The 19,330-nt window shown below is 46.3% G+C and overlaps 1 protein-coding gene across 6 annotated transcripts in view; it reads left to right on the forward strand.

Annotated features, from left to right (window-relative positions):
• Positions 1-5: 5 nt before the first annotated feature.
• The window catches only part of DPCD (deleted in primary ciliary dyskinesia homolog (mouse)), a 21,281-nt gene continuing 1,956 nt past the window's right edge, over positions 6-19,330 (forward strand). Inside the window, exons 1-6 of one of the 6 annotated variants that reach the window (XM_019636314.1) lie at positions 51-137; positions 2,172-2,210; positions 3,842-3,922; positions 12,931-13,064; positions 13,377-13,510; positions 18,870-18,972. In XM_019636314.1, the coding sequence (XP_019491859.1) occupies positions 3,883-3,922; positions 12,931-13,064; positions 13,377-13,510; positions 18,870-18,972 (411 nt within the window). In that variant the 5' untranslated portion in view covers positions 51-137; positions 2,172-2,210; positions 3,842-3,882. Of the gene's footprint in view, positions 155-2,171; positions 2,211-3,841; positions 3,923-12,930; positions 13,065-13,376; positions 13,511-18,869; positions 18,973-19,330 lie in introns of all 6 variants that reach the window. The other 5 variants (XM_019636311.1, XM_019636312.1, XM_019636315.1 and 2 more) reach the window with 5 other exon arrangements.

The following is a 19,330-nucleotide window of genomic DNA, read 5'->3' on the forward strand; positions in this document are numbered from 1 at the left end:
GGTAAGCCGGAAGTGACCCCAGGCGGAATGGTCGCCATGGCAACGGCTGGGCGCGCGACTGGGCGGAGGGAAGATGGCGGTGACAGGCTGGTTGGAGAGCCTACGGGCGGCCGAGAAGACGGCGCTGCTGCAGGACGGTAACGCAAGGCCCCCCGTGAGCTCCCTTGTCCTTTTCCCCAGCCCTCCACGCTCGCGCCTCCAGGAGGGGCCTCAGAGCCTGGGACGGCAGAGCTGGAAGGGTGGCGATCGCCACCAAAGCAGGTCCTGCATTTGCAGATGAGGAAACAGCCCCAGAGAGATGATGTGATTGGAATACGTGTCTCTGGACACCCCCTAATTTCCTGTATATCACTTCGCTCCGCTCGGAGTTCTGTTACTAATAAATAATACGTAATTCCTTTCACATTCATCGTCATTTGCCCCTCACCCGAGAGGCTGTTAAATTTCCACCCCATTGTACAGAAAAGAAAACTGAAATCCAAGTTTCAACAAGGTTTTAGACCAGCCCCAGCTCCCCCAACCAGTCAGTGCTACAACTGCATCTTGACCTGGGGTCCCATGAACCTCAGTCTGGGGGTTCTACTGCTGAAGGAAGCCTGGTGTCATGGAGAGGCGGCAGACCTGGGCTCTAGTTAACGGCTCTGCCGTTCATTTACCCGGGGCTCTCCAAGTCGCCCCCCTTACTTGTTTGAACCGCACTTTCCTCATCTGTAAAATGAGCTGGATGGACTGGCTACCTGTTATCTCTGAGGTCCTTTCCAGTGGTAATATTGTTTGTAAGTGACCCTCTAAATGTTCCCTGGCTCTTTAGGGGAGACAGAGTGAGGGCCCGGGTCTGCACCTGGAAGACATGGGCAGAGGGGTATGGAGTCTGACTTTCTGTCACCATGGGATTGGCTGGTGTAGGCCCCCACTCCCACCCCGTGCTTCAAGGTCCCTTCCTGGAACCACTTGGCAGCCAGAAGGAATTAGGACTGAATTCCTGTAGCTTTTAGGATACCAGCTAGAGACTCACATCCTCAGGCAGAGGCCAATCAGGGAAGCATGGAACTTAAAATTAGCTGCTCATTTGCTCATTCATTCACGTAGGATTTAGGGAGGCTTTTACTATGTGCCAAGCTGTGTACTAGAGCAGAAATACGTGTTGTCTCCCGAGTTCACAGAGTGGTCAGGAAAAGACATGTAAATAAATAAGAGTGTGTGTTAAATAGAGGTTGGAATCTTCTATAAAATGCTATGAGAGCACAAAGTGGGAAATAATCAGCTCTTTGAAGGAAGACCTGACAGAAGAGGTGATGTTTATAGGTCCTAAAGAATGAATAGGCATTTGCTAAATGGAGAAGAAGGGATGGCTATTCCAGGAAGAGTAACTCACCTGTAAAGGCATGGAGGTGTGAAAGTATATGGCTGATTACTAGGAGAATACAAAACATTTAGTGAGGCTGACTCACTCACCCGGTTAGTTTTAAGAACCACTTACAATGTGTCAGGTACTGGGTGCTAGGGTGCAAGGGTGAATAAAAGGTCCCTTTTCTCAAGAAGCAATGAGGGGAAATGGTGGAAAATAAAGAGAGATTGCAAATAAATTCGGGTATGTTGTGATAGATCTCCTATGCCAAGCTAAAGATTTTGAATGTTATCTTATAGGACAGTGGTTTTTGTTTTTATCATAAAAAGTACAGAACATGGAATTTACCATTTTAACCATTTTAAGTGTACAGTTCTGTGGAATTAAGTACATTCACATTGTTGTGCAAGCATTACCACCACCCATCTCCAGAAATTCTTCATCTTCAACTGAAACTCTATACCCATTAAACACTAACTCCCCATTCCCTCTACCCCCAGCCTCTGGCAACCACCATTCAACTTTCAGTCTTTATGAATTCGATTACTATAGGAACCTCATGTAAGTGGAGTCATACAGTATTGGTCCTTCCATGACTGTCTAATTTAGCATAATATCTTCAAGTTTCATCCATGTTGTCACATGTGTCAAAACTTCATTTTTAAGGCTGAATAATAGTCTATTGTATGTACATACCACATGTTGTTTGTTCATCTGTCCATGGACGCTAAGGTTGCTTCCACTATTGTGAATAATATACTGCTATGAACATAGGTGTACAAATATCTGTTCAAGTCCCTGCTTTCACTTCCTTTGGTCTCAGGACAGTGTTGAAGCAAACATTTCATCACCCAGGATTTTGGTAAGTTTTTTTGTTAATAGCAACACAAAACAATGTTGTTAGTTTTTTTTTTCAAGCAAAAAAAAAAGAGACAAACTAATATTAAATATATGGATACACCTTGTCAAACCTCTCCTGTAGATTTACCCTCTTGGGGTGTATGTGGGTGCTTGGGTGGGTGATGTTACCGCCTTCCCACCAAGAATCACTGCTGTTGGTAATGAGAACCTAATACACTTTATATTTTTTTCATAAATAATTTGTTCATTATGGAAATATGAAAAATAAACGTCACCCATAATTTTATCATCCAGAGATAATAAAAATTTACATTTTCATATATACACTATATTTTTCCATGCATATACACTCACACATATATATTTTTTTCTTTTAACAAAATATCATACTAATATCCTTAAAATGTTTTATATCCACATATGTACATATATAACAAATATGTATTAGAATAAAGTATAGATAAATATTATATAATCTTTGGGCAAGGGAGGATATTCTAAACACAACTTCTGGGTAATAACCATAAAGGTAAAAACAGTTGACTATATAAAAATTAAACACTTGTTTGGGAAAACTCAATTTAAACAAAGTTAAAAGGCAATTGAAATGGAATATTTACAACATATATGACACATGGCTAATATATACAAAGCTCAATTAGATTAGTAAAAAAAAAAAGGTGAATACCCAAGTAAAATAGGCTAAGGCCTAAACAGGTAATTCACTAAAAATATGACCAATAAATGCTTGGATCCTGGTTATTAGAGCATGGACTTAGGCCTCAAGTGAGTTTACGCCTCGGCCCATTGCTCTGTAGCTATGACTTTGGACAAGTTGCATGACCTGTAAGCTTCAACTTTCCTCTTTTGTGAAATACAGGTAATGGGGGCACGTAGGATTATTGTGACAATTAAATGCAATAAAACATGAAAAGTGCCTGGCCAGTAGTAAGCACTGCATCCTGCCTGGACTCAAGACTGGACTCCAGGGGGAGGAGAGGGTCAGTCAGGCCAGACACCACTCACAGGCAGCACCTTGTCCTCTACTCCCGACAGGAAAACCCCTTCCAGTTCTTGGAGCCATCCAAATGATTAAGGATGGTGTGATCTAGGGACCTGCTGAGAGGCATACAAATTTGGGGGTACATTTCCCTAGAATATATATTAGGAACAACTCTAAGGAACCGTGTCCCAGGGGAGTGAATTGGACAGGGAAAAGACTTGGTAGATCAGATACAGTTTCAAGTGGCACCTATAGCTAGTTAAGGGCTTTAAGGCTCATATTCATTAAATGTATGTTGGGCCTGCCTACTGGACATTAGTCCTCTGTTATTTGAGCTAGATTTTGAAAGGCAAGGAGGAGGTCAAGGGCAAGGAGGAGATGAAAAGTAGTATGGAGCTATTTCTCATAGAGGAAACAGCAGAGCAAAGACATGTTCAGAGAAAGCTTCAGAAAGTGAGAGTCCCAGGACGTTTTAAAGTAATGGTGGGCGATGGTTGGCAAGGAGTTGGGAGGCTCTGGGAGGGTTTCCCAGTATGCTCAAGGCTATTGATGTTTCCCAGGTAGGCCCCTTGATCTGCAAGGTGCAAGGCAAGAGGCTTGGGGGTAAGGCACTCTCTGCTTTGTGCTAGGGAGAAGGAAGGTGCACTATTTGTTCCCAGACGGGAAGGAAATGGCAGAAGAATATGATGAGAAGACGAGTGAACTACTTGGTAAGTGAAAGGGGCTCCCAGTGGGACCTTAGGAACACTTGGAGTGACCTAAGCACAGGTGAATACTCATAACCTGAGGCTTGAGGGAGGAGCCCAGCACCAAATGTGGAAGCTAGGGGAGACTGAGGTCCTTGAAGCAAGATTGTTCCTGAAAATAATCTGAGGTCGCTGGACACCACAAGTGGAATGGAAGTCCGTTTGACCAGTAAGCCCCACTCCACCCCCAGACAAATGAGGGAATGGGTAATTCTAAGGTGGGAATGGGGGATGTAGAGAAACCACTGGGAAAAAACTTTACAGAGAAGGTGGCCCTGGAAGTGAACCTTGTAATGGTAATGGCAGGCTTTCACTGCACTTTTTTGTTTGTTTGTTTTCTTTATTGAAGCCACATTAGGAACAAGCAAGTACCAGAGGCAGCAGCTTCTGACCTTGCCCTAGAGGCTACACTATGAAATATGACCTTATCTTGGAGAATATCTGAATCAAAGGGAATAGGGGGTAGACAGTGATTTTTGCAGCATTGTCATTTGCGTTCCTGTAGCTCCTTTTCTCAAAGAATAGGCTCCAGCTTGGGTTTCTGGGAATTATTTGATTTGTCCATTCTCTGTTCTCAGGTCCGCACATCAGCATTAACTGACTTCCCAGAGCTAGATGGCTGGTTCCTTGACCCAGGGCCTGAGGCTGTCAGCAATGGGAGTTGGTCTCTTTATTAAGTTCTACCTGCAATGCTAAGACCAATGATGGAATCATGCACTGGGTTATTTTCTTGTCATTATTCTTGACTTTAATTTCTTCCTGAGTCTGATCGACAGGTAGTATTGGTGAGGGAATTTCTTTTTCCCCTTTTCTGACAGCTCATAAATGTCTAGAACCGACAACACAGATTATACTGGTTTGCATTCTCTTAGTCCCCAGTCTTAAAATGTTTGTCCTGCGCATGTTCAGTCACAGAGTAAAGTGTTGATCCCTCCTTATTATGAGCTGCTTGGGCTCCAGTCCCAATTGGTTTAGTCTGGTGCTATTAAAAATCTTGATGTGTTTAGCATATGACACTGATTTGGTGGAAACCAATACAGTAGTAATATCCTCACAATGCATTGTAATTTATAGCGCTCCCAGGGGGTGACAGCCTTGGAATGCCTAACAGGGGCGAGTTTATGAAAGCAGAGGTCACGTGGGCTAACCACCACCGTCACCAGGCTAGAGACTAGCTGCAGCTCCTCTCCCCCAGCCCCCAGCGTCACCTCTCTTCTCTACACAGAGCAAATCAAACAGCTATAGCTGCTGTGGCTATAAAAACAAACAAACAAAACCCAGGCCTCTTAGTTGTGCTTGGACATGAAATTAAAATGAAAAAGGTCCAGATTCCTTCATTTGTAGCACCCCACATTAACCTGTCATTTCTCCTCTTGGCAGGTAGGGAATAGACAGTGGCCTCCAAACTCCTTTTTTTTTAAAGCAGAAATGGAGGTTCATAGGAGAACATTGTTTGGCTCAAGTTGACCTAATAATGATATTCATATCGTAACTTTTATTGAGCACCATACTAAGTGCTTTATGTGAATTATCTCATTTAATCATCCTCGTTACAGCCCAATGAGGTAGGTACTGTTGTCCGCATTTTACATTTAAAACAAGCAAATAAAAACCTGGAAACTTCAAGAGGTTAAGCACCTTGTTCCGAATCACGTGGCTGGTTAGTTTCTGAGGTAGGATTTAAACCTAGGTCTGTCTGATTAAGAGCCTATGCTTTAATCAACAACTGTTGGGAATTGAGAATACTTAACCCTGCTTTTCTTCTTTTTACTAAATTTTGCTCTCCCCAGAATGACCTGAGTAGGGGTTGGTGGGAGCAGGACAGAGATGGGCAGAGGGGAACACCCCACTCAGCCAATAGGTCCTTTGAACAGCTGATCCTTTTCTTACCCATTTCTAACCATCACACCATACCCCCACCAGCTGCCCTTGCAAAATAGTGTTCATTATTAACTTTTTTTTCTTCTAATAATTTTTTTATTTTTCAATTACAGTTGACATACAATATTATATTAGTTTTAGGTGTAATAGTGATTAGATATTTGTAAAACTTAAGAAATGATCACCTCGATAAATCTAGCACTCATCCGACACTGTACATAGTTATACTATTACTTACTATATTCCCTATGCTGTACTTTACACCCCCATGACTATTTTGCAACTACCAATTTGCACTTCTTAATCTCTTCTCCTTTTTCACCCATCCCCCCATTTGGCAACCAATGTTCTCTGTAGCTATGACTTTGTTTCTGTTTTGTTTGTTCATTTATTTTGTTTTTTATATTCCACATATGTTGCAGGTGGCAAGATTTCATTCTTTTTTATGGCTGAGTATATTCAATTATATATAGTTACCACTTCTTCTTTATCCATTCATCTATTGATGGACAGTTAGATTGCTTCCATAGCTTGACTATTGTAAATAATACTGCAGTTTTATTTAAAATAACGTTCAGCTATGGATTCTTATATATTTTTCAAATTAGTGTTTTGGGTTTCTTCAGATGAATACCCAGAAGTGGAATTTCTGGGTCCTTCTTTGTCTCTGGTTATAGCCTTCTTTGTTTTAAAGTCTACTTTGTCTGGTATAGGTATTGCTACTCCAACTTTTTTTTTTTTTTTCATTTCCTTTTTCATGAAATATCTTTTTCCATCCCTTTAAGTCTATGCGTATCTTTCGATCTGAAGTGAGTCTCTTATAGGCAGCATATGTAGGGGCCTTGTTTTCTTGTCTATTCAACTGCCTTATGTCTTTTGATTGGAACATGTAATTCATTTACATTTAAAATAATTGTTGACAGATATGTAGTTATTGCCATTTTATTATTTTTTTTTTCTTTTTCCTTCTTCAAGGAGTCCCTTTAAATTTTTTGTAATACTGGTTTGGTGTTAATGAACTCCTTTAGCTTTTTCTTGTCTGGATAGCTCTTTTATCTGTCCTTTGATTCCAAATGATAGCTTTGCTGGGTAGAGTAATCTTGGGTATAGGTTCTTGCTTTTCATCATGTTGAATATTTTGTGCCAGTCCCTTCTGGCCTGCAAAGTTTATGTTGAGCAATCAGCTGGCAGTCTTATGTGAGTTTCCTTATAGGTAACTAACTGCTTTTCTCTTGCTGCTTTTACTATTCTTTGTCTTTAACCTTTGGTGTTTTAATTATGATGTGTCTTGGTATGGGCCTGTTTGGGTTCATCTTGTTTGGGACTCTCTGTGCTTCCTGGGCTTATATGTCTAATTTGTTTGCCAGGTTAGGGAAGTTTTCTGTCATTAGTTTTTCAAATAGGTTTTCAATTCCTTGATCACTCTCTCCTTTTTCTGGTACTGCTATGATGCGAATGTTGGTACACTTGATGTTGTCCCAGAGACCCCTTAAACTATCCTCATTTTTTGTATTCTTTTTGCTGTTCTGATTGGGTGTTTTCTGCTACCTTATCTTCCAAATTGCTGATAAGATCCTCTGCTTCATGTAATTTACTATTGATTCCCTCTAATGTATTCTTCATTTTGGTTATTGTATTTTCATTTCTGACTGGTTGTTTTTTATGTTTTCAATCATCATTTTTATGTTTCCTATCTCTTTGTTGGTGTGTTGCTTCTGGGGCCTCTAGGAAGGGGCTGTGGTACAGGCAAATGTCATCTGCTGCCTGTGCCCTGCATACAGTCACTTGATATGAGCTACAAAGTTATCTGCAGATGGTTGTCGCTTGGCTTGGAGGTGCCTGGGAGAGGCTAAGTTGCAAACTAAGGCCGGCTGCTGCTAGTGCTGGGCTTGGGGCTGCTTAGCAAGAGGTACAGGGCATGCTGAGGTCAGATGCTGCTTGTTTGGGGTTTGTGAACCTTTGAGAGATTTTAGTCAAGTCCATAGCGTGAGCCAAGATAGGCCGTTTGTATGGGAAAGCCACTGGAAGCAGCTTGGGTGGGCCTGCAAGTTGAGTGAGGTGGTGGTCACAGGGAATCACCAGAATGGGGTGAATGGTGTTAGCTGGGTTGATGGAGACCCAGATATGGCGCCCTCCTGCACTGCAGACTGGGTGGGGGTAGGTCTCAACAAAGGAACAGTGGCTTCTGTCAGCACTTCTATCTAGGAGAAAGCGGCCCCTTCAGCCCTTGCCTTGAAGCCAGACAATTCAGTTCCTCTTCATATGTCCGTGGTGCCTTTTATGCTGCTGCCCTAGCTCTGGAGCTCAGAGTGAGCCTGTCAGAGAGTATGTCCATGTGTGGGCCCTTTAAGAGGAGTGCCTGGCACTCCAACTGCCCTCTGTCTCACTTAGTCATAGTCTCCACTAGTTTCCACAGCCAAAAGTCATGGAACTTCTCTTCCCAGCACTAGAACCCTGGGCTGGGGAGCCTGGTGTGGGGCTGGAACCCCTCGTTCCTCAGAGGGTACCTCCACAGCTGAGATAACCCTCTCGATTTTTTTTTTAGATTTTGTCAGGGAATTGGGGGAGGGGACCAGCCAAGTTGTTGTCCTTCAGTCTTAGTTGTGGAGGGTGCCGTCGCCATATGGCTTCCCATTGGCAGCTCATGGCCTCTAAGCTCAAGGAGTTGTGTTCAATCTTACTTGCGGGTGGGCGTAGCCACCATCCCATGCGGGAGTCGAACCAGCAGCCTTGTTGTTAAGAGCACATGATCTATCCACTGAGCCATTCGGGCAGCAGCTCAGCTCAAGGTGCCAAGTTCAGTCTTAGTTGCGGGTGGGCGTAGCCCACCATCAAACAGACAGTCTTGTTACACCAGCTAAGCCATCCTGCCACCGGTTGGCAGCTCAGCGACAGCTCAGCTCGGGTGCAGCATCATTGGCCCATGTGGGAATCGAACCGGCGGCCCTGTTGCTCAGAGTTTATGCTCTTAAGTCAACTCTTAGCCAACTGAGCCACTCGGCCGGCCTTCCCTCTCATTTTTAACCACCACACGTGGGTGTGGGACCAGCCCATTCTGTGTCTCTGCCCCTCCTGCCAGTCTCCATTTGGCTTCTGTATATCCTAGCTATAGGGCTTCTGTTCAGCTAGACTTCAGGTGGTTCTCAAAGATGGTCTTTATTAGTTCAGTTGTAATTTTGATGTGGTCCTGGGAGGAGGTGAGCACAGCATTTACCTACTCCACTATTTTGACTAGAACTGTCTCAGTATTAACTTTTTTTTTTTAATTGGGGAACAGTGTGTTTTTCTAAGACCCATCAGCTCCAAGTCAAGTAGTTGTTTCAATCTAGTTGTGGAGGGCGTATCTCAGTGGCCCATGTGGAGATTGAACCAGCAACCTTGGTGCCATGAGCACTGCACTCTAACCAAATGAGCTAACCAGCTGCCTTCATTATTAACTTTTAAATATAAATAATTCCAGGGTCTGCACTGACTTTTTTACCTGTGCGTTCTATGAAGTAAACTATGAACAGTGTTTTAGTGGCCATAAATGGGAATAGTTTCCATTTTCCCAGCTAATTATATAAATTTGATAATTGGCCAGACTAGTTTTCTGTTAGAAAAACTCAGAAAGTAATTTATAGAGGAAGAATTGCCATTAGTGCATCTGTCTAGGATGGAGTTCTTCCAGTCAGCGTTAATAAGCATAGTAGTGTCATATTTTTTCTACCCTCTCAATGCTATTCTTTCTCATCTCTCACAATGAATGCTGTATATATTCATAGAGGAGGAAAAAACTGAAGGGCCCCATAACAATGATCGGAACATCAAACCAGCCCCAGAAGAACACAGCATGTCCAGGGGCGCAGAGGCTGAAGGGCAGGCCATCCCCTAGCGATTACATTTGGATTACGGGCTTAATCTGCTTTGGTATTTGACCGCCAGCCTAACCACCCCAGGCTGCATTTGGAGGATATTGAGCACTTTCATCCCCAAGCACTTCACCGGCTTTATAAATGACCCTCTCGATTCCCTTCAGCCTCCTCAGGGATGGGACGTGGCAGCTGTTTAATAGCCACATAGCAATGTTGCAGTGTTTTAGGGCAGAAAAGAGGAATCCTGCATCCAGTTTAAGCTGCAGGGAGTATTTAGGAAAGGGGAATGTAATTATCCGCATTGGAAGTGGGCCAGGGCTTGGAGCTTTGGGGAAAGAGGCCTTTAGGACCTCTACTTTCCAGCCCACCTGAAAGATGGGGCCTCCTTTCAGCAGTCTGGGACATCAGCCTGCTTCCTGCTGACTTAGGAAAAAGCCCCCAGGTGCTGCCTCTTTCGTATATTCCCCATCAGACCCTTTACAGGGTCATTGAAAGTCTCCTTTCCAAGGACTGGCCCAGGCTCAGCCGGGAAGATATGACAGCGTCCCAGGGAGCTGCCTTGCACACACCAGTCTGGGTTTAACATATAATCAAATCAGAGTGACAGCAGGTGGAAGCAGTCTTCTGTTGCCGCAGGAGCTGTCCTTGAGTTCAGGAACAAAGACAGGACAAGAAAGACAAGACAAAGTGTGGATTTGCACGTGTGCGTTCATGCCCATGTCCATGGGAAAAAATAAGGACTTCACCAAAATCATTTATTGGTCTTATAAGGGAATGAGTAAGGAGACTTTCTTCTGGTTCTAACAAAGAATTTAATCCCAAGGTATTGGAAAAAAACAAGGTGAAACAACCAAAGGTACTAAGCTCCTGTAACCTGAGTGGCTTTTTAAGGTCTGTGGTAAAGAAATGAGTAGCCGACTTCCCTCCTCCTTAGGGTACTCCTTGGGAAGGCTTCTGGGCAAACCCAGCATTCCATGGAGTAAAGGAGTGGACAGGAAACCCTGGGGTCGGAATTGCCTCTCCTGGCCACACTAGTATCATGCATTAGGACATATGATTTAACAAGGCTCGTGACTACAGGAGTGCCTCACTTATCCAGCCACAGATAGTTAGAGGTACTCTTCATAAATTACATTTTCAGGTCATCAATACCTTTCTTTTAATGGCTAAAATATAAAAAAAGAAGTAGAGCTACTTAAGAAAATAGAAACCTTTCTAAATATCATGTATGTTTATTGAACATTTATAGAATATAATTTAGCCTTTTGTTAATGATTCAAATTGTGGACTTGGAGTTGGGAGACATGAATTTTAGCTGTGGCTTTTGCAAGTTAGTTTCTCTCTCTGAGCATTGGTAATTCTTCATACTCTGCCCCCTTGGAGGGTGGTGGCAAGGGAAGAAACACTATTTCCCATTTTTAAAATACAGGCATTAGACTAGATGTTTTCTAAGGGAACCTCCACCTTTAAGATGTGTGATGATTGTGTTCCATTATATAGTGATCCCCTCAGGGTCTAAGGGTGCTCGTTTGCCCTCACACTAAATGGTCCCCTCGTACTTTGTAGTTTTGACATTGCTCTCCAGCGTGGGCTGTCCCCTAATGCTATTGCCAGTGTGCCCGGGGAAACAATTTTCTGCCTTATTCTACACATAGCATTTTATACATAGTCTGAGTGAGAATCTAGGTGAGATCTTTCCTACAGTGTAGAGTGAGCTGTGTGGATCTTCTCACAATAAGCCGCTGCTTGGAAGCATTTGTCACTTCTGAGTTTGTGACTGTGACAGAGGGCCCCAGAAGGCTGGCTTCCAGTTAAGTGAGGTGCTATGTTAAATGAATAGATTTGGATATACTCCCGGTCACAGCCCATTCACTTAAGAGAGTAGAAGTATTTGCGGGGGAAAAAAAAAGTTGCCTGTAAAGCATATTTCCAAGTTTTACGCTTCCATATTAATTTTCATTATAAACTTGGAAATGTGTTTCTAGGGAGAATTTTTGGCCCTAAGACGTAATAAAATCACACTGCAGAATGCAGCAGACCTTGTAAAAGCACATATTCAAGGGAAAATTCTAATTTTACAGCATACTTTTGTGTTCAGCTTGCATGCTTTACTTAGAGCAGTGAGGGTGTTTGGGTTTGGCACAGCTGCTCAAAAGGTCTCAAAGAAACCCACCCGCTCACCTGATTCAGAGAATCAGACAGCAGCTCTTATCCCCCAGCCCAGGAAAAGGAGCTAACAGGAACAGCTGCGGCAGAATCCCTGGCCCTTTTTGAGTTGTTTAGCTCCTTACAACAGCTTCAGAAAGGCTGCTGGCCTTTAGCAGCACCTGGGCTGCTCAGGCACAATGACACCCCAATGCAGCAGGAAGGGAAAGGAACAGAGAGGTTACAGCTCCTGAGGGCCCCCCTACAGTGCTGCACTGCCCTATGACAGCAGTCCTAATGACACCGCTGAGTGGGGTTCCAAAAACCCTGGCAGGGCTTTTCAGGTAACATCCATTGAACTAGTTTTTTTCACTTATAATTTCCATAATGTATGCACCTTATTTGAAAAAAAAAATCTTATGCAAACATCTTGGTTGTAAAAGAAGGTAAAATAGAGATGGTTGGTTGTTTGCATTATAAAAGGATGATTCCACTTCACAAAAAATTCCCATTAGGTCTTCTATAAATAATGCATTTAAAATATGATATGTGCCTAAAATTTTGTTTAAATACAACTTTGGGGCTGTTGTTTTAAGCTTACATGAAATGAGTAAATTTCTACATTTGTATTTTCTGAGTCATGAGACAAATCTGCCAATCAGCTTTCACCCTCTTACTTTATTTTTCCTTTGCACATTTTTAGATGGAAAAAAAAAATGCATGTCAACTCACTTTTTGGGATCCAAATTTTCCCAGTTACCAGTAGCTACCCTTTTCCTAACCCTTGCATTTTCCCTTTAGTCAAAGCCACACCTGGGGGTTTCTTAACTCCACTTGGCTCCTTGCAGAGTTTGTTCCAGTTCCTTTTGTCTGGTAACTGATGATATGGCCTATATACGTTGTCTAATGTTGAAATGCTCAGCTGAGATTTCAGAGGATATGAGTTCCCCGCTCAGATCGACCAAACCATTGGAAAAGCCCATAGCTCCCACTTTTATCCTGTTCTCTTACCTCCCGTGATATCCATGATTCAGCAGAAAAGAGCAGAGCCCCTTTCATCCCCATAATCCCATTGCTTCCTTCTCTCCCCAGTGAGAAAGTGGCGTGTAAAAAGTGCCCTGGGAGCCTTGGGCCAGTGGCAGATTGAGGTGGGAGAGCCAGCGCCCCATGGAGCAGGGAGCCTGGGGCCTGAACTCATCAAGGAAAGCAATGCCAACGTATGTCAGGTGTCTTGGGGTACGGGGGCTGAGTGGGGAGTGGGCTGCCAGCCCCCGAGGATGGACCATGTTTTTTTCACCTCCTCATCTCCAGTGTGCCCACATGGACACAGTAGTCTAGAAATGTTGCCTGAATGAATACCCAAAGGGTTTTTTACTTGGCCATCCCAGGGCGAGGGTAGTCACAGCGATAACAGCATCAGAGGGAGCTGAGGAGAACTGTCTCCCATTGTGCCTGTGGGCAAAGTTTTGTGGAGGGGGGAGTCACCCCTTCCTACCCCTTCTCAAGAGCAGTCCTGGAGTTGGATTTGCCTCCTGCAGCCCATCTTCATGCGCAAGGACACCAAGATGAGCTTCCAGTGGCGGATTCGAAACCTCCCCTACCCTCAGGATGTCTATAGCGTCTGTGCGGACCAAAAGGAGCGCTGTGTGGTTGTCAGAACAACAAACAAAAAGTAAGTAGTGTGGTGGGTAGTGGTGTGCCTGTGTATGAACAGGGTGGGAGTGGGCTGTGACCTGGGGTTTGGCTCAGGCTGCCCCCTCCCCCAGGCGGGGGCCTCAAAGAAGCCTCCTCTTCCAGCTCTGCGGGAGGGAGGGGAGAGAGCTGCACTACAACCCCAGTAGGTGCTGAAAGCTGCAGGGCCTCCTCCCTGCAGAACCAGCTGGAATAATGTAATCCGCTCCATCAGGGCAGGGAAATTTGAACAAGGGTCTGGTCTAGTACCTGACACATACTGGAGCTCAATAAACATTTGTTGAATAAATGAGGGGATGAGGGACTCACCTGGCTACTAACTTGTGATCTTAAGTGGTTTTGCTGTAAGGTTATTGTGACTTTGACCTCTGGCTGTTCCAGGCCATGGTGAACTTGGCCTGGTGATAGCACTGTTGGAGCTGGCAGGGAGCCAGGGCCTGGAAGGCACACTTGTCTGAGGTGGCAGTTACAGGACTTTCAAGGGTTGGCCTGGGAGCAGCAAATCTAATCCCTTCCTTGACTGAGGGACAGTGGGCAGGTGCTTTGGCCTCTTGGAAGCCTCATTTTATGTTTCAAAAGGGGCACTCAACTTCCCTTTGCTCCTCCCCTTGTGGTCTGCTGCGGGGAGGCAAAATATAGGGTTGAGGGAACAGAAGATGGCCAAGCTGGAGATGTGATCCTGGCAAGGCTGCCTCCAGGCTGACCGTCTTGGAAGTGCATCAGTCCCATGTATGTTTCCGGAGCTCTGACCACAGGAGAAGGAAAAGCATTGTAATGAATCAATCTTGCTGTGGGCCAGAGGGATTGCAGTGTAGGACCAACTCCCACGACATAGATTCGGGGCATTGACATGGGAGGTTTTATGAGCTACTGGTCCACAAGCTATGAAGTCACCCATTGTGCCTTATGGGGTGCTAAGCTTAGCCCAGAGGTGCCCCTCTGGTTTACATGCAGTAAGGAGGACCCAGCTCTGTCCATCTCCTCAGGTGGTGTGGTGCCAGCCTCCCCTTTTACCTCCCTCAAGTCCACAAGGCCCACAGGGAAGCAGCGTGGCTCCCCAGGCTTCCCCAGTGCAGCCCTGGGTCCTGCCCACCTCTTATGACACCCCCTCCTCCCCCCCCCCCGTCACTTTGGCAGGGTTAAGGGGACAGGGAAGGGGTGGAGATGAATGAATTAATTTCAGGATTATTGCTGTACATGCAGCCAGTAGCCCCTGCAGTGGACCTTGTCTATAAATATAAAGTCATAATAATAAGGGTTTGCGTTTATAAAGCACTTTGAAGCCCTCAGACAAAAGGCACTTTATTCCCGTTATTGTTCTCATCATTAACAGGAGTCAGTGCCTAAAGTGGAATTTAGCAATTTCAGACAACAGAGAAATTGCCTTTAGGAAAACAAACTCCGTGCTTCAGCAAGCATTCCCTGGCGTAAGAGGCCTTGGGTCCAAACTGGGAACAAAAGTGCTTCTGATAGCACTTGAATCTGCAGCCCAGCAGTTTGTGGAGCTGGCTGCTGCCTCCCTTTTGTCCCCCAGAGGTCACTGTCGAATACAGATATCAGACAGAAATGTGATTACTGGGGAGTGAGAAAAGAGAGGCTAGCTAACTCACCAAAAAAATTCATCTGCGGGTAGGTCCTTTGGGTCCCATCTCCTGAGCCTATCCAGCCGTAGGTGGCGCTGTTGGCCAGGAGCTCCATGGCTACAGGCCCGCTCCAGTGCCCAAGGCAGTAGGAGACGTTTTTGGACTGATGGGTGAGGCCAGGTGGGATGCGGCAGTGCCCCCGGCGCGGTAGGGCCAGCAGTTGGAGGGGGGAGGAGTTTGTCAGTGTCCACTTTGGAGCCAACACTGAGCCTCTGGTCCAGTGGCCCAGCGCCACTCAGCCCAGCCTTCCTCAGGTCCCTCTGCTGGGAGGTAGGCGAGGGGGACCACTAAACCCTTAATCCTGAGCCTAGTGGCATTTTCTTCTTTTACCTGGAGTAGTGTGTCCTATACCTTTACTACCATTAATTAAACAGAGCTTAATGGCTATTCCTTTGGGCAGTGTTTAACTTTCTTAGGATACTTTAAAAATCTTTTTTTCTGATCATCACACTGTCCAAAGGTGGGCATGCACTGTGTGGGACAGTGTGACTGTCCGCAGTGGCCCGCCCTGTTATTTCTCTCAGCCTGTCCTTCAGAGTCTCTCTCTGAAGATCTGGCCTTTCTGCAAGGGAGAGTGGGTTGGGAAAGGACTGGGAAGGGGATACAGTGGGAAGAGAGTGATGGGGTGCAGAGGGTCACTGCTGAAATAGCCAAAATGAAGGAGCTGTCTTTTTGGCACACGTTGAAGAGAGGTACAGAGTTGGCCTGTTCCATGAACTTGAAGTCCATCTAGGATAGCTCCTTCATTTGAGGAAGGAATTTGGAGGAAGAAACAGGCCCCAAAGCTAAATGGCCTTCCCAGGGTCACAGGGCAGGGCCGGGAGTCCTCCCGAGGGCCTTCGCTTCTACATACGTCTTTTGAACACCTTTGAGGTTCAGAAAGGAAGACTACCCTGTCTTAGAAACTGTGCTGTGGGGACCCGCAGGGTGGCTGGCTCCTCGGGGAGCCCACCCCTCATACCTGCCCCATCCTTGGAGAGATGCAGGGATCCTAGACCAGGTGGCCTATTTCTTTGAGGTGAGAATGTGGAAAGATGGAGGGGTCGGGAGATTTGGGGAGTTACTACTTATAATTAGGGCGTCTCCATTCACAAGTTTGTGATTTTGGCAAGACACCTAACTTTTCCATGCCTCGGTTTCCTCTCCTGTGAAAGGGTAGTTGGAGTAACCAACCTGAAAAGGTTGTTTTGAGGACTTAGTGTGTATGGAACAGTGCCTGGCACAGAATAAGCATTAATAAATGTCGCCTTTCATGTGTGCCTGATACTGAGGACAGTGAAGGGAGGTGGAAATGGGGGAGTGTTGGGCACCTGCAAAAAGCCCAGGAACCACCTGCTATGAGGTTAGCTTTTAGCAGAAACAACACTCTCCTCAGGCAGGGATGTGGCCTTGTTTCTTCTTTATCCTTAAGTCTCCAGCTCACAGCTCAAGGCCTGGGACCCAGTTGATGCCTAGGAAATGTCTGCTACCTACTGAGGGCTGCCTAAGGCTAAGCATCCTGACTTCTCCAGAGGCACAATGGGTCTCTCTCTAGTCCAGGTGCTGGTGAGAAAGTCAAATGCAGTGCCTCAGGGCAAACCCCAAAGTCAGGGAATGGGGGTGAGAAGGGGCTGGGCTGCTCATGAAAGGTGGTGGGAGTAGGACAGGGAAGTGGGGAGCAAGCCACACACCTCAAGTTCCCTTCGATCTTGCTGTCATTGAGGCCAAGCCCCAGGATTCTTTTTGCAGTCCCATGATCCCAGCTTGGGGACTACAGCCTGACATGGCCCCTCTGAGGGTGCACAGGTGTGTCCCTGTCCGCCCAGCACACAAGCCAGGTAGGCAGGAAGGGTATCCCCATGCTCTGCACAGGAAGGTCTTCCACAGGCCCTGTGGGCTCTGCTGGGATGCGTGTGGCTGGGCTGGGCGGCTCCTCTCTTGGTTCTGCTTCTTGTGTATATTTGCAGGGAAGATGTTAACACTTCCTAACAAGCCTTTGTGTTCATCTAATCTCTGCTGTTTAACCTTTGACTCTCCCCTATTATCAGTGTCTGCCACCTTTGCTGGCCAGACCAAGGGCCCCAGGAAGAGACCTCAGCCTGGGCTGGCTAGGAAGAGGATGAGGCCGGCATTCCACCCCATTCGCAGGCAGATGGATTGCCTTTCCCTGGGGCAGAGCTTTGGAAAATAAAGCAAACCTGTGGTGCCATTAGGATCCCCCAGCCCCCACTCCTTTTGAACTGTCAGCCTTTAAGTAAACATTCTTTTCCTGCCATGGGTCCCAGCACCTTGGTGGGGAGTGGGGAACCTGGGAGGAGAGGGGCCCTGAGAGCCTCTGCTAAACTGAGGGATTTGGGCAGGGAGAGTGGGGCAGAAGTGCTGCATTGATGTCAACTCTGAGTCCCCAGGGCATCAGGGCTTTTGAAGTGGACTCGGGGTAGCTGTCACCACAAGGACCAGGCTCCTCTGAAGTATTAAAAGCCCCGTCCTCTCCAGGCCCCTCACTTGAGTTTGTTTGTACCTGCCTGCAGCGTTTCCCTTCCCAGCCCACACGTCCTCGGCAGCAGCGCTGATGCTGTGCCCAGGGGACAGGTCTGGCGGCCACTGGCCAGAGCCTAGGCTGCACTTCCACCAGGAAAATGCCAAACGGGCCTGTTGCTAGAGGTGAACAGGCCATTCTTTGTGCTCTGGTGTGATAAGCACCAAACCAGGAGAAGGAACTTAAATCCTGACTCCATTGACAACGGCTGTGAAACCAGGCAAGACATCTCACCTCTCTGAGCCCAAGTTTCCTCTTCTTTAAAGGAGGTCAAATTTCCTGCAAAACAAAGTCCAGTTACACACATTATGGGCTGGGTGTTGCTATCTGGGTTTTTTTGCTTGTTTTTTTACTAAAAGGGGTCATTCATCTCTGGACTGGCACCTGCAGATGACAGGGACCGTGTGTGGTGTGTGGAAACAGATGAGTGGGGTCTCAGGGCCAGCGAAGCTCTGTAAAGCCCCGGAAACCCAGCTTCCACGATGAGTCACATGCGTTGCCCTCTCAGGGAGCTTTCTCCTTGTGGATGTACTTCCCTCTGGCCTGCTGTAAAGTATAGGCAGCTGACAAGGCCTTGAAAGATCCCGAAGGAGGAAAAAGGTAGTGTAGGCCTTCAGTTGGAAGTCCCATTAAATGGTAATTGCCAGTCCCCAGTGTTGGAGGACAGTCCTCAATGTCCTTATTCTGTCCCTTGTTAGCACACAGATCCCATTTTCTTGGGGTGCAGAGGAGGCCCGGCTTGCTTGAGCTATCTGTGTATTCCAGGTTTCTTCTGTGTCTTTGGTAGTCCCAAGCTTGCAGAAGCGGCCCAGAGGAACTCCCAAAGATAAAGGTGGGCGAGGGAGAAGTTTTTATTTAAAAATGCAGAAACCTTGGAAACAGAACCCAGGATGCGAAGACACTGGGTGAAAAGCCAGAATAAGGTTGGGATGAATCACTCTAACCCCTGGCTTAATCAAGGAATCATGACTGGCCCTGCTCTTCTACTGCTGGACCTTCCATAAGGCCTTTTATTCTTTTCTTTCCAGGGCCAGCCACTAAGCTCCAAAATACTGGCGTTCTGACTGGCTTCCCTTGTTCGTCTCCAGCTGTGTGGAAGCTTGGTGGCAGAGGGCCTGATGCCCACTGTTTGGGGTTATCTTGCTGAGTGTCCCCATGGCCTCCGTATGTCCCCACAGGTACTACAAGAAGTTCTCCATTCCTGACCTGGACAGATACCAGCTACCTCTGGATGATTCCTTGCTGAGCTCTGCTCACGCCAACTGCACTCTGATCATCTCCGTAAGATTCACCCAAACTTCTTGGCCACTGCATCAGGGAGAGGCTCCCTCTTTCCCTGCCCATAGGAGTCCCCAATTTCCTGGAGGGTGCTTGCTACAGAACAGGCATCTCTCCTTCAGCATGGGGAGAGCAGGGTGGGGGTGGGGACTCAGGGAGGAGCCTGGTCTTATCAATCACAGGTGGAAGAGGATAGAGGGTGACTGGGAGTGTGGAAATCACAGGACTGGGGTTTTCTGGTCCAAGGCCTGCTCCTACCTGGCCATGGGACCTTCAGCAAATCATTCAACCCTGTAGGCCTCCATTACCTCATCTTTGAATAAAGAGATCGGGGTGTGTGTGTGTGTGTGTGTGTGTGTGT

The sequence above is a fragment of the Hipposideros armiger genome, unplaced genomic scaffold (assembly GCF_001890085.2).
Source record: "Hipposideros armiger isolate ML-2016 unplaced genomic scaffold, ASM189008v1 scaffold_28, whole genome shotgun sequence".
NCBI classification, from domain to species: Eukaryota; Metazoa; Chordata; class Mammalia; order Chiroptera; family Hipposideridae; genus Hipposideros; species Hipposideros armiger.